The sequence below is a fragment of the Culex pipiens genome, chromosome 1, assembly GCF_016801865.2.
Source record: "Culex pipiens pallens isolate TS chromosome 1, TS_CPP_V2, whole genome shotgun sequence".
Taxonomy (NCBI): Eukaryota; Metazoa; Arthropoda; class Insecta; order Diptera; family Culicidae; genus Culex; species Culex pipiens.
The window spans coordinates 73,675,593-73,691,237 of NC_068937.1; the positions used below are offsets into that span (position 1 = coordinate 73,675,593).

The following is a 15,645-nucleotide window of genomic DNA, read 5'->3' on the forward strand; positions in this document are numbered from 1 at the left end:
AATAATAATAATAATAATAATAATAATAATAATAATAATAATAATAATAATAATAATAATAATAATAATAATAATAATAATAATAATAATAATAATAATAATAATAATAATAATAATAATAATAATAATAATAATAATAATAATAATAATAATAATAATAATAATAATAATAATAATAATAATAATAATAATAATAATAATAATAATAATAAATAATAATAATAATAATAATAATAATAATAATAATAATAATAATAATAATAATAATAATAATAATAATAATAATAATAATAATAATAATAATAATAATAATAATAATAATAATAATAATAATAATAATAATAATAATAATAATAATAATAATAATAATAATAATAATAATAATAATAATAATAATAATAATAATAATAATAATAATAATAATAATAATAATAATAATAATAATAATAATAATAATAATAATAATAATAATAATAATAATAATAATAATAATAATAATAATAATAATAATAATAATAATAATAATAATAATAATAATAATAATAATAATAATAATAATAATAATAATAATAATAATAATAATAATAATAATAATAATAATAATAATAATAATAATAATAATAATAATAATAATAATAATAATAATAATAATAATAATAATAATAATAATAATAATAATAATAATAATAATAATAATAATAATAATAATAATAATAATATAATAATAATAATAATAATAATAATAATAATAATAATAATAATAATAATAATAATAATAATAATAATAATAATAATAATAATAATAATAATAATAATAATAATAATAATAATAATAATAATAATAATAATAATAATAATAATAATAATAATAATAATAATAATAATAATAATAATAATAATAATAATAATAATAATAATAATAATAATAATAATAATAATAATAATAATAATAATAATAATAATAATAATAATAATAATAATAATAATAATAATAATAATAATAATAATATAATAATAATAATAATAATAATAATAATAATAATAATAATAATAATAATAATAATAATAATAATAATAATAATAATAATAATAATAATAATAATAATAATAATAATAATAATAATAATAATAATAATAATAATATAATAATAATAATAATAATATATAATATAATAATAATAATAATAATAATAATAATAATAATAATAATAATAATAATAATAATAATAATAATAATAATAATAATAATAATAATAATAATAATAATAATAATAATAATAATAATAATAATAATAATAATAATAATAATAATAATAATAATAATAATAATAATAATAATAATAAAAATAATAACAATAATAATAATAATAATAAAGCGGGTTTTGGGATTTTTGCTGAATGGCACTATTTTGCTACCGCCCACGATAAAGGCCCTAGTCATGGCCTCGGAAGTACTTTAAAACGATTAGCAACACGTAAAAAAACGGTGCATTCAAAATAACCCAATAAATATTCCATTCACAAAAATAGATTGATCAAGGTAGGGGAACAGCATCTATTTCCAGCGTTCCTCTAATGTTGCCATATCAGCGCTTTGGCATTCAATTACAGCTGATTAAAAGCGTTTTCAACTGAAATCGAGTGATAAATAGCTCAATAAGAAGTGAACTAGCATGTTTCTATCAATAGTTTTGCAAAATTTCATGTTTAAATAGTGAAAATGAGCAAATTGGACGAAACTAGGAGCGAGGACTTAACCTGCCAAACATACGAGAATTTCCCCTATTAGAAAAAAAATCAAATTATTCGCTCTACAGCATTGCCTTGGCGTTCTCGATTGCGAGATTTCTACTCGAAACTAGGTCTTCGAAGGCTTGATTGTTGAGGCAATTGCAAACCTCTTTTTACACCTTAGCTTCCATTCACCCCGGGATTCGAACTGACAACCTTTGGACTGTTAGTCCAACTGCCTACCAGCGACTCCACCGAGACTGAGCTAACGACCTAACCTTTTTTTTTAGGTTAGTCCGGGGCCAACATTCACTTCCCGTCCGAAGGAAGGCGTGATCAGACAAATCTCTTCTCACAATTTGCCACCGGGACCTTCTGGGATCGAACCCAGGCCGACTGGGTGAGAGACAACCACGCTTACCCCTACACAACGGTCCCGGCCCCTATTAGCCATTTAGTAAATATTTGCATAAAGTTATAAAAATATAAATTAAATTAATCATCTCCCAGAATACCAGGTAGGTAGCAGTTATTAATCTGCCCGCCTGTGTGCTTCTAGCAGATGCGGCGAATGAAGATGTAGGTAATCTCGAAAACACAAAACTTTAAAATTCGATATCTCTGGAACGAAACATATTCATTTCTGTCGATAAGTGATTCTTATGTCAAATTGGCCGGGGAACACGATGGTGAGGTAAAATAAAAAAAAATAAGTTGGGGTGTTTTGAGATATGGCCGATTAAAGTTTTCAATTGCGCAATACAGGTAAAAAAACAAATTAATCAACATTTTGATCACGGAAATGGATTCTACGTCCAATTTCCTTTAAAATTGAGTCAAAGACCGACCTTCTAAGATTTGTGGTTCCTGAGCTATCGCCGTTTGAAACTAGGAGGTTTGGTCAAAAATCGCCAAAAAGTCGATTTTTTGGGGAGGTACAAAAATGGAGGGGGTGGTCCGATTTGGATGAAATTCGGGATTCTTGCATGTTTTGATCAACAGCTCTGTCAAATTTGAGCAGGATCGGAGACGGTAATTTTTAAATTTGCACTTTTTCGTGCACAGTTGAGATGGAATGACCCTTATTTGACCTCACTTTTAATTCATATTTTTTTATTAAATTTAATTTTATTTTAATTCATATTTTTTACTCAATAATGTTCAGTGTTACTAACAAGATTAATTGCATTTTCCTGCTCGCTCCGTCGGAATCCAATTCTGCCCTTTACTGTGTGTTGTTATTGCTCTGTTCTGTGGGTTAGCACAGAAATTCACTTAATTCATTTTTTTTAGCATATAAACATTCGCGATTAAACTCCAGTTTCCTACAGTGTTATACAGTTAATTTTTGCCCAATTTGATAAAGATTATTTATGATGAAATATTATCAGGAAATACTAAACGCACCCGCACGACGTGTTTGTTTACTATAATCGCTCTTGAATGTTCACGTTTTAAAGTGTGTGAAACTAGTTTCTCGTCGGATAAATTTCGTTCATTCGCCGCCCCCGGTACTAACTATTCAGCGAAAGTGTTAGTCAACGGTTCTATCGCGTATCGAACGTCTAATTAGAATTCGAAATTTCGTATCGCGCAAGTTATTTTTTTTTCGTTTGGCCTCTCTGCTTCTTCGTGTCGACTCACCACTCCACACTGTCGACAGCGCCTCGGTGGTTGTTGATTGTAGCTGCCACAACGAAGATGACCAAAACAAATAAATGCGATGCTGATGTTTGTTTTGGTGGGTCCGGTACAAGATGCCCTCGAGTGCGTTGCGAGCTCTGCGCGATAAGCGTGCATGTAAAATGCGCTGACATCGCCTCCGCTCTCATCCAACCGCTTCGGGAAACACCTGGTTTTTGCTGGCTGTGTGCCAAATGCCGAACCCTAGATAATCGCAAGCAAACCTCAACGAGTCCAACGCTTGACCTCATCTTGCAACGGACGACTTCTTCATTGACGCTGATTGGGGCACTCATCGATTCAATGAAGCAGTACTGCAGGACGACTCCTCAGACCTGTACACGGTCCTGCTGCACTGCTCCACTCCGCCCAAACGACGTTCCGGTTCTTGAAGAATCTGCGGGTGAAATTTTCAACGAACAGCTCGACTTCGCCGCTGTGTTCCAGTCGATTCTCGGAGAAAAACGTCCCCGCACCAGCAGCGTCTCGCAAACATCACTGTCTCAACCTGACAAAATCACGAAAGTTGATGTTCCAATCTCTCAACCCCCTGAAACAACAACTACAGACCCCTATGTTTCAGGTGCGATCGCTTCAGCAGCAGCTGGACAAACCAACAGCATAAGCCGCCCTCAAGCACCTCCAGTCGCCGTGTCCTCCTCGGTCACGCTCAGTGCCGATCCATCTCCGGCACCGCCTGCCGCCGGCCCCACGCCATGGCGGAAGGCAATTATTATTGAAATTGAATGTACCTAAAATGTTTTTTCGTGGAAAGGTAGCTAAGGGGGTCCCTTTTCGATATCTGTGACCTAGAAAATATTTTACCTAGGGATTTTCGATTTTTTGTCATTTTCAGTTTTTTAACTGTATAAATGGAGGCGCACGGTACATTTGGTTACTTTGCGGTTGCACAGCACCTCCCTAATCCTTTTAATTGCAATGGATACTGATCAAAGGGGTCGTCCATGAAATATATCACAATATTTAAGGCCCCACCCACCCTTACAAACCCCCCCCTCCCCCTAGTTTATTTAACAAAGGCTCCATAAAGTATGGCACACTAAAATCAGCAAAAAATAACCCCCTCCCCCCTATGCCACACATTGTCACGCAACCCAAGTAGCATTTGGCAACATGATAAATTTGACTAAGTCCAGTTTTTGTTTTGTTTTGCTGTAGAAACATATAAATGACATTTTAGCAACAATACGTTGCAATGTTGCAAACGTTTCGAATTGAAAACAACTTTGCAACAATCCATTTCGTTTTGTAATCGAAACATATTGAAAACATATTGGTTCCATTGTTGCAACATGTGACTTAGCCCGATTTGTGTGCTAAGAATAATATTGAAATCAAAAATCCTTAGATACAGTTCAGCCCAACCATTTGCCCTTACATCATTTCATCGGTGGCTCACCCGAGCAGGGGTAAATAACACGGGAATACCAAATTTTGGTATTACTTGAGCAAATAACAGCGACCAAAATGTGCCCTTGGTTGCCCAGTAATAGATGGTAAAATACCATGAAATCATACCAAAGTCTTGTATGTGGAAGGGCACAACAATACCAAACCATGTTATTCCAAGGGTAAAATAATACCTCAAAATAGAACCATTTCAATACCAAGTTGAGGTCTTCTGGATTTTTGAACATTGCTTGAATACCAAAACTTGGTAATGCCATGGTTTAATTTTTAGGTATTCCCGCGCCCTTGGAAAATCATATTTTGGTATTCCTGTGGTCTTCCACAAACATGATTTTGGTATGTTTTCATGGTATTTTACCATCTATTACTGGGCAACCAAGATCACATTTTGGTCGCTGATATTTGCACAAGTAATACCAAAATTTGGTATTTTGATACCATTTTTAGTGCAGCAGTTGCAGTTAGTGAAAAAACGGAAATGATCCATATGCAACAGCCAAATCTACTCACCTGATGATTCCATGTTGTTCTTAGTGATATTCTTCACCACACCGAATGCATTTGTCATTGATGAACGGCCTGTGCATGAAGTTCTTGAAGATTCTGAAAAATAACAAGATTGAAAAATAAGTGTTATTAAAATAAAACTGGATTGAAATTCACCAAAATTCAATAATCTTTCGATTGACTCGTTTTTCAAAGTATTTGGTTTTTTTTCAAGTCATTTTAGCGCAAAATTTATTATCTTGTCCAAATTGGTAAAAAAATCCCATAGTTTCAGAGAAAATTGATGAAACCTTTCAATACCAAAATAATACCAAAATGTGCCATCCTGACTTAGAAAATTTTCCACAATTTCAAGTCATTTCTTTAGGGGGTATATCAAAAATGTTTAAAATCAAGTTTGAAATTTCAAGTCATTTCTTTAGGGGGTATATCAAAAATGTTTAAAATCAAGTTTGAAATTTCCGGTTTTCAATTAAAGTATTTGCTTTGAGACATCATTTTAGTGCAAAATTAATTATTTTGTCAAAATTGGTCAAAATTTTCCTATAGTTTCAGAGGAATTTGATAAAACACTGTAATACCAAAAGAATACCAAAATGTGCCATCCTGACTTAGAAAATTGTCCACAATTTCAAGTCATTTCTGTAGGGGGTATATCAAAAATGTTTAAAATCAAGTTTGAAATTTCCGGTTTTCAATGAAAGCATTCGCTTTGAGACATCATTTTAGTGCAAAATTAATTATTTTGTCAAAATTGGTCAAAATTTTCCCATAGTTTCAGAGGAATTTGATAAAACACTGTAATACCAAAATAATACCAAAATGTGCCATCCTGACTTAGGAAATTTTCCACAATTTCAAGTCATTTCTTTATGTGGTAGAGGCAAGGTGTGATGATCTAAAGGTACCAGTCCAGAATCCCGACAGGGGGGCACTTTAGTTTTTTTTGCTGAAATAGATTTTTTTTTGTTTCGCGCAAATTAAACGACAACATAATGGCAACATCATGACAACACAACAAACTACTTTACCGACATATTTCCACAAACAAATTGTTTCTGGAACTTCGTCGTAACAAAGTTGAAACAAGCGGCTAAATGTTGCCAACACAAAATTTTCGTGCGCTTTTTAGGGCACCACGAGTGTTCTAACTATGTTGTGATAGCACATTTTAAGTGTTACGAAATAGTTGCATTTAAAGATCCGCAACAAAAAATGTTACTTGGGAACCCCCCCCCCCCCTTGAAAAGTCCGGCACGTTTTGTAATTTGTTTTTTTTTTACATTTTTACTTTCTTTTAGTTCTGAGTTGAATCAATGCCTTGTATCATGTTTGATTTATGAGTTAAGCTTATCAAACATCAAATAACTTTTTTGTAAATATTTTAAGCCTGAATTTTATTTTTTTTTCTATTTCCAGTACCCTTGGTATGCAGTTAGTTGCATATACCTAGCTCGACTAATTTCAGCACAACCGATAAGCAGAAAAAACAAAATTTACGGTTGATTTGGCTGAGTGTTAGGTAGTGCGATTCTCGGCATACTGCAAAATAAGTTTATTGTGTTTTTACTGGATAAGGTACAACAAGTGCATTATTTATACACGCAGAAAAATAAGGCATATTTGAATCAACAAAACGTTTTGTTGATTTGAAAATCTTTATTTTTGTTGAATCAACGCTAAACGTCAAAGCAGCTTTTTTCGAAACAACAAAAGACTTTTGTGGAATCGAGAAAATCAAGGTTTGTTTCAACGCAAAATCGGCGTTGATTATATTCTAATCTAATCTAATCTAATCAGACCCTAGCGCAGCCAATCTTTCGAAGGGATCCTGGAGAGTGCCTTAGGTTAGATGACGCCTAGCACTCTTCTTGTCATTTATTAACATTTGTAGTGCGCCATTGCATTGAAATGCATTGAAACATCACAAGCGTTAAAGCGGCCAGGCCTACTGCGTAAAGCCGTATCGCAGAGATGACTCGTAATTGGGTTGAGTTTGAGCACAGAGTGTTCGAACAACAACACAATTCTGAATCGACAGGGGAGGAAGAAGCGTGGGGACACACCACCATACGCTCCGAGATTTGGTTGTATTCGTTGGGAGCACCATGCTAAGAAGGTTTGGTACTCCGGGACCCTCTGGGATGGGACATTGTATTTCCACGAATGCCCTGGACACTATTTGTCGTGGTTATAGCGCCACAACTCGCTCTACAAAATCGGCGTTGATTATATTCAACAAAAAATTTGTTGATTCAAACCTCCTACAGGCTGATTCTACAAAACATTTTTCTGCGTGTATAAAACATTTGAAAAATCAGCCCTAAATAAATAAAATTATTCGCTCTACAGCATTGCCTTGGCGTTCTCGATTGCGAGATTCCTACTCGAAACTAGGTGTTCGAAGGCTTGATTGTTGAGGCAATTGCAAATTTCTTTTTACACCTTAGCTTCCATCATAGAATAGGTATAGGTAGAATTACAACTCGTTGCTCTTCCCATATAATCGCTTGGCGACACTGCCGACAGTGCCATCATCAGGCCAAACGGGGAACTAAAAAGTCTGCAAACTAAATGAGGTGCGCATTTTTTTTGACACGCTGTCATTTGCAGTGACAGATCGCGGGCGCGATTTTATTTGACATTTCTCGGGTTATTTTTCAAAAGGTCCTTAGCAGGCTTGCCACAAATACAGATTTTTCAGCACAGGCCCGAAACACAAACGAATTTTTTTTACAGTTAAAATAAATTTGAGCAGTTTTTGTTAAATTGGCCAAAAAGATAAACATTGTTAGCATCTTTTGGCATGTTCAGTTTTTGGTAAGAATATTATTCTTTAAAGTTATACTCGATTGAGTGTTTGGTATGTGCCAAAAAAATCTGTATTTGTGGCAAGCCTGGTCCTTAGCGCCAGTTGTTAACAAAGCGGTTTTTTAATCGGTTCGAATCGGTACGAATAATTAAAATCAAAAATGCTTTGAATTATTCATCTGCACGTCCTTTAAATGCTCTTTACTGAAAAAATAAAGGAAAGTTGATTTGTTTTAATTTCGGAAGCTTGAGTGCTTCGGAGGTTCAGAGCTAGAAGAGCTTATCGGGATTTCTCGCCGGATAAAAGCTTTACTATTTTTTTTCGTTGGGGATCTCCGCTCGATGGCTATCCCTAAACACGTGGCATTTCCCCTTTTGTCATCGATTCTTTTCGGTCGTTCCCCAGAAACGCACCACAGCTAATAATTTAACAGTTGGAGAACCTAAAAAACATTCCTGTTGCCAAGTGTCTGTACCGGCGAAAAAATCGTTCCTGTAGCTGAGTTTGAGTGCTGGCGAAAGACCGATCCAAAGAACTTCGTAAGCTCTTGCAATTATGAACCACCAGAACGTACGGAACGCTAAAGTTTGCATTTGCATTTGCGAGATATTCGGGACCGTGGTGTAGGGGTAAGCGTGATTGCCTCTCACCCAGTCGGCCTGGGTTCGATCCCAGACGGTCCCGGTGGCATTTTTCGAGACGAGATTTGTCTGATCACGCCATCCGTCGGACGGGATGTAAATGTTGGCCCCGGACTGACCAAAAAAAAAAAAAGGTTAGGTCGTTAGCTCAGTCCAGGTGTAGGAGTCGTCTCCCTGGGTCCTGTCTCGGTGGAGTCGCTGGTAGGCAATTGGACTAACAATTCAAAGGTCGTCAGTTTGAATCCCGGGGTGGATGGAAGCTAAGGTGTGAAAAGAGGTTTGCAATTGCCTCAACAATCAAGCCTTCGGACACTTAGTTTCGAGTAGGAATCTCGCAATCGAGATCGCCAAGGTAATGCTGTAGAGCGAATAATTTGATTTTTTTCTTTTTAATAACTGTCGAAATAAAATCTAAAGTTTTTTTTAAAAGGTCCTTTCAGCTATTGTCTTTCATATGTTTATAGGACCTTTTTTTTAAAAAAAAACTCTAGAAATATAAATCACAATAAAAGAAAACCATTGACATTATTTTTTGCAGGATTATTCTTGAAATTTGTAAAATAATATTCAATGCCCACCTAACTACGATCATCTTGTACTTTGGGGTAGGTTAGTTCCCCGTTTCGCCACCAATCTCAGTTAGGCAGCACTGTTTTGTCTCCCGGTTAGATTAATGAGTGGCAACTCTACCTATACCTATTCTATGCTTCCATCCACCCCGGGATTCGAACTGACGATCTTTAAATTGTGAGTCCAACTGCCTACAAGCGACTCCACCGAGACAGGACCCAGGGAGACGACTCCTACACCTGGACTGAGCTAACGACATAACCTTTAGGTTAGTCCGGGACCAACATTTACTTCCCCGTCCGACGGAAGGCGTGATCAGACAAATCTCGTCTTGAAATATGCCACCGGGACCATCTGGGATCGAACCCAGGCCGACTGGGTTAGAGGCAACCACGCTTAGCCCTACACCACGGTTGTAAAATATTTACATAAAGTAATTCGATGTTTAATAAACGTAACTCATAAATCAAACATGATAAAAGGCATTAAGAAACAGAGTTGTTAATGATAGATATTATATACTTAAATCATTACTTACTTACTTGAATCATCAATCGTGATTTCAACAATAACAAAAATTAAAAACATATCCTATAAAAATGATAAGCTGTTAAATTGAACTCAGAATTATAAAATAAATAAAAATGTACAAAAAAAACAAGATTAGGGTACAAAACGTGTCGTACTTTTCAAGGGGGGGGGGGGGGGAAGGCGTAGTCAGCGTGACAATGTGTGGCATTGGGGGAAGGGGGTTATTTTTTGATGATTTTAGTGTGCCATACTTGATGGAAACTCGGTACTTGGAACGTTCGAACTCTCCAAGATCCTGCACGTGCTGGCCTTCTTGCCCGGGAGCTGCACAAGCTGTACGTGCATGTGGCCGCCATCCAGGAAGTTCGATGGCCCGGTCATGGAGAGCGAGAATTCACGGCGGTGGACCCCATCGCCAACACCTCTTTCAAGTACCACATCTACTACAGTGGCGGCGAAAAGGCGATGCACGGAGTCGGTTTCGTAGTGATTGGGGATCAGAAGAACCGAGTCATCAAGTGGAAGGTGGTGAATGACCGGATCTGCGTGTTGAGAATAAAGGGCAAATTCTTCAACTACAGCCTGATCAACATCTACGCGCCGACGAACGACAAGCCCGATGACGATAAAGACGCTTTCTACGAGCGTCTCGACAAGACCTATGGAGAGTGCCCAAGACACGACGTGAAGATAGTCATCGGAGACGCAAACGCGCAGGTCGGAAGGGAAGCCTTCTTCCATCCTGTCATCGGCAAGGAGAGCCTTCAACCTCGCACGAATGACAACGGCCTACGTTTGGTCAATTTCGCCGCAGCCAGAGCACCTTCTTTGCGCGCATGAACATTCGGAAGCACACCTGGCGCCACCCGAATGGCGAATCGTGCACACAAATCGATCACGTTTTGGTGGATGGTCGACACTTCTCGGACGTGATGGACGTCCGATCGTACAGAGGACCGAACATCGACTCTGATCACTTCCTGGTAGCGTGCAAGATCCGAGCTAGGCTGTCGAACGTGTTGACCCCGCGGACTGCGAGGATAGCGCGGTTAAATGTCCAGCGTCTCGCGAGCAGCGACGTTGCTGCAGAATACAGTCGGAAGCTCGACGAGCGGATCAACGAGGACGCGCCTACGGGTAACCTGGACGAGCAATGGGGAGCCCTCCAGAGCATCGTCAACACAACGGCTACCGAAGTGATCGGCACGACCAGAGGACGCAAACCCAAAGGGTGGTTCGATGCGGAGTGCCAGCGAGTGACGGACGAGAAGAACGAGGCCAGGAAACGTATGCTGGTTAAGGGTACGCGCCGAAACTGTGAGCGATACAGCGAGCTGCGAAGAGCTGAGAAACGAACCCACCGCCGAAAAGAACGGGAGTACGACGAGAGAGTACATGCCGAAGCTCAAGCACAGTACAACGCGAACGATAAGCGGAGGTTTTATGCAACTGTCAACGGTGTAAGAAAGAAAGCGACGCCTTCCCCTGTTATGTGCAACGACAGGGAAGGTAACCTGTTGACAGATAAGACGGCGGTAGCGGCCAGGTGGAAGGAGCACTTTCAACAGCTGTTGAACGGTGAGATGCGAGAGAGAGTCGTCGAGGACAGGATGAACGTTGAGGATGATGGAATAGCTGAGCAATTCTCTGAGATTTCGGTCATTCGATTTTTTTTGTATTTTTTAATCCGGCTGAAACTTTTTTGGTGCCTTCGGTATGCCCAAAGAAGCCATTTTGCATCATTAGTTCGTTCATATAATTTTCCATACAAATTTGGCAGCTGTCCATACAAAAATGATATGTGAAAATTCAAAAATCTGTATCTTTTGAAGGAATTTTTTGATCGATTTGGTGTCTTCGGCAAAGTTGTAGGTATGGATATGGACTACACTGAAAAAAAAATGATACACGGTAAAATTTTTTTTGGTGATTTTTAATTTAACTTTTTGTCACTAAAACTTGATTTGCAAAAAAACACTATTTTTTATTTTTTATTTTTTAATATTAGTGCCCATGTTTGCCCACCTTTGAAAAAACTATTTTTTAAAAGCTGAGAAAATTCTCTATATTTTGCTTTATTGAACTTTGTTGATACGACCTTTAGTTGCTGAGATATTGCCATGCAAAGGTTAAAAAACAGGAAAATTGATGTTTTCTAAGTTTCACCCAAACAACCCACCATTTTCTAATGTCGATATCTCAGCAATTAATGGTCCGATTTACAATGTGAAAATATGAAACATTCGTGAAATTTTCCGATCTTTTCGAAAAAAATATTTCCAAAAATTTAAAATCAAGACAAACATTTCAAATGGGCGTAATAGTGAAAGTTTGGCCCGTTTAAAATGTTAGTCTTGATTTTAAATTTTTGAAATTATTTTTTTCGAAAAGATCGGAAAATTTCACGAATGTTTTATGTTTTAACATTGTAAATCGGACCTATAGTTGCTGAGATATCGACATTAGAAAATGGTGGGTTGTTTGGGTGAGACTTAGAAAACATCAATTTTCCTGTTTTTTAACCTTTGCATGGCAATATCTCAGCAACTAAAGGTCGTATCAACAAAGTTCAATAAAGCAAAATACAGAGAATTTTCTCAGCTTTTCGAAAATATTTTTTTCAAAGGTGGGCAAACATGGGCACTAATATTAAAAAATAAAAAATAAAAAATAGTGTTTTTTTGCAAATCAAGTTTTAGTGACAAAAAGTTAAATTAAAAATCACCAAAAAAATTTTTACCGTGTATCATTTTTTTTCAGTGTAGTCCATATCCATACCTTCAACTTTGCCGAAGACACCAAATCGATCAAAAAATTCCTTCAAAAGATACAGATTTTTGAATTTTCACATATCATTTTTGTATGGACAGCTGCCAAATTTGTATGGAAAATTATATGAACGAACTAATGATGCAAAATGGCTTCTTTGGGCATACCCAAGGCACCAAAAAAGTTTCAGCCGGATTAAAAAATACAAAAATTAAAATTAAAGAAAAAAGACCGATTCCGTAGAGAACTGCTCAGCTGTGGACCCGCCTACGTTGGAGGACGTGGAAAAAGCCGTAAAGGAGCTCAAGAACGCGAAATCCGCGGGAAAGGATGGACTTTCGGCCGAACTTTTCAAGCACGGGAGCGCGCGGATGATCGAGATTCTGCACCAAATCGTCCAGCGAATTTGGTGTGAAGAACAGCTTCCGACCGACTGGTTAGACGGGCTCATCACCCCAATCTACAAGAAAGGTCAAAGACTCGATTGTCCCAACTATCGAGGCATCACAATCCTCAACTCAGCGTACAAAGTACTATCCCGAATCCTGTGGAGCAAGCTGAGACCGTTGACCGAGACCTTTGTCGGCGAATACCAGTGCGGTTTTCGAGCGGGTCGGTCAACGACGGACCAGATGTTCACTCTGCGACAAATCCTCGACAAGTTCCGGGAGTACAACCTGCAAACACACCATTTGTTCATCGACTTCAAAGCGGCGTACGATTCAGTCAAAACTTTGGAAAATTATGCTAGAACACGACTGATTCGTGCAACGCTCGATGGAGCAAAATTAAGCGTGCGAATAGCTAACGAGACATCTGAAGCTTTCGTTACGTTGGATGGATTGAAGCAGGGCGATGCTCTCTCGAACCTACTGTTCATCATAGCGTTGGAAGGTGCTGCTCGAAGGCGTGCATAGAAACGGAACACTCATCACTAAATCGCACATGCTGCTTGGATACGTTGACGACATCGACATCATTGGTATCGACCGTCGTTCAGTGGAGGAGGCGTTCGTACCTTTCAAGCGGGAAGCTGCGAAGATCGGACTGACCATCAACACTGCCAAGACCAAGTATCTGGTTGCTGGCAGAGCGCGTGGCAGTGCAGGTGATGGTGTTTCGGAGGTGGAAATAGATGGAGAAAGATATGAGGTGGTGGATGAGTTTGTATATCTTGGTACACTTGTGACGTGCGACAACGATGTGAGCTGCGAAGTGAAACGGCGGATTAGTGCTGCAAACAGGGCCTTTTACGGTCTTCGTAGCCAGCTAAGATCCCGCAGCCTAAGGACGCCTACGAAAATCACGCTGTACAGGACCTTGATACTCCCTGTAGCTCTTTACGGTCACGAGTCGTGGACGCTGAAGGAGGCTGACCAGAGAGCACTTGGGGTCTTTGAGTGGAGAATCCTGCGTTCTATCTTCGGCGGCAAGCAAGTAGGAGACCGGTGGCGCAGGCGCATGAACTTCGAGCTGTACCAAGACTACAAACATGCTGATATCGTAAAAGTCATCAAGCACGACAGGCTGAAGTGGGCTGGACATGTAGCCAGAATGTCGGACTAGCGGGCGGCTAAAACGATATTCAGCAGCGAACCTGGACGGGGTCGTCGACTTCGTGGAAGGCCTCGTACGCGTGTGCAGTCAACGAAGATGCAAGAGCGGCCAACATTGTGGGCGACTGAAGACGAGCGGCCCAAGATCGAGCATCCTGGAAATCTTCGATTAGTTCAGCGTTGGGTCGATAGACCTGTTGCTGATAAAGTAAAAGTAAGTACTTGATGGATGACGCCTCATACTAAAAATAATGTTATTGTCTTTGTTAAATAAATAAGGGTGATGAGGGGGAGGTGGTTGTAAGGGTGGGTGGGGCCTTAAATATTGTGAAATATTTCATGGACGACCCCTTTGATCAGTATCCATTGCAATTAAAAGGATTAGGGAGGTTCTGTGCAACCGCAAAGTAACCAAAAGTACCGTGCGCCTCCATTTATACAGTTAAAAAACTGAAAATGACAAAAAATCGAAAATCCCTAGGTGAAATATTTTCTAGGTCACAGATATCGAAAAGGGACCCCCTTAGCTACCTTTCCACGAACAAACATTTTAGGTACATTAAATTTCAATAATAATTGCCTTCCGCCATGGCGTGGGCCCTCCTTCGGCCACCCCAGGGGCTAACCCTTCAACGCTCGAGCTCGCTGTCGCCGATGCCATCGGTAATCTACTAGCGAGTACAACATCCATCACCTCGAACATCACAGATCAGAGCAGCTGAGTTAGCCGCCGTACTCGCCGCCCCGCAGCTGTTGTCTGCATCTGCCGCTGAGCTCGCCGCCTCTGCTGCCACACATAATGCCTCTGCCCAATTGGTGCCCGCTCCCACCACGCATGCAAACTCTGTTGTCGCCCAGCAGGCCGCAGCTCAAGCCGCAAAAACCGCCTGCGCACATGCTCTCAAGCAAGCCACCGCCCTTGCTGTGCAACAAATCTCCCAGAATCTCGCCAACGCAGCTAAGGTACGAGCCGCTGCTCAAGCTGCCGAGCGTGCTGCTAACGAAGTCGCCTCCACTGCTCAGAAGCGCGACACAAACACGAGCAACAAACCAATGTACACAACGCCAACCAAGTGCAAAATATAACCCACCTTGCTGTCGCGCCGGCACCTGACCACAGTTCTTCTGACCTTCCAGCGTCTTCCAACCCTCCACAACAGAACTGGTACTATGTTACTAGGTTTTTGCCACACGAAACGTCTGAAAATCTGGTAAAGTATGTAAGCGGAAAGATTTTTGTCATTCAAAATGTGTGTACTTGAAGCTCTTGAAAAAAAAGCCGGTGTCACGATCAAACCTTTTTTAGAGGAACGCTCCCGCCCGTGTGGATCAATCGGACCGCGCACTGGACTCACAATCCAGAGGTCGCTGGTTCGAATCCCGCGGCGGGCGCTCTAAAATTCTTTGTGTAAAT

The 15,645-nt window shown here is 38.5% G+C and overlaps 3 protein-coding genes across 3 annotated transcripts; all 3 read left to right on the forward strand.

The window, feature by feature from the left end:
* Window positions 1–3,488: 3,488 nt before the first annotated feature.
* LOC128092321 (uncharacterized) lies at window positions 3,489–10,746 on the forward strand. The gene is made up of 4 exons (XM_052705956.1): window positions 3,489–3,531; window positions 3,623–3,914; window positions 3,998–4,140; window positions 10,199–10,746. The coding sequence occupies exons 1-4, from the start codon at window positions 3,489–3,491 to the stop codon at window positions 10,744–10,746; spliced, it is 1,026 nt and encodes a 341-aa protein (XP_052561916.1).
* Window positions 10,747–10,838: 92 nt separating this feature from the next.
* On the forward strand, window positions 10,839–13,592 carry LOC120429605 (uncharacterized). The gene is made up of 2 exons (XM_039594637.2): window positions 10,839–11,484; window positions 12,919–13,592. Exons 1-2 carry the CDS (start codon window positions 10,839–10,841, stop codon window positions 13,590–13,592), a joined length of 1,320 nt encoding a protein of 439 aa, XP_039450571.2.
* A 28-nt stretch (window positions 13,593–13,620) lies between these two features.
* On the forward strand, window positions 13,621–15,317 carry LOC128092322 (uncharacterized). Its single transcript, XM_052705957.1, has 2 exons — window positions 13,621–13,878; window positions 14,940–15,317. Exons 1-2 carry the CDS (start codon window positions 13,621–13,623, stop codon window positions 15,315–15,317), a joined length of 636 nt encoding a protein of 211 aa, XP_052561917.1.
* Window positions 15,318–15,645: the final 328 nt, after the last annotated feature.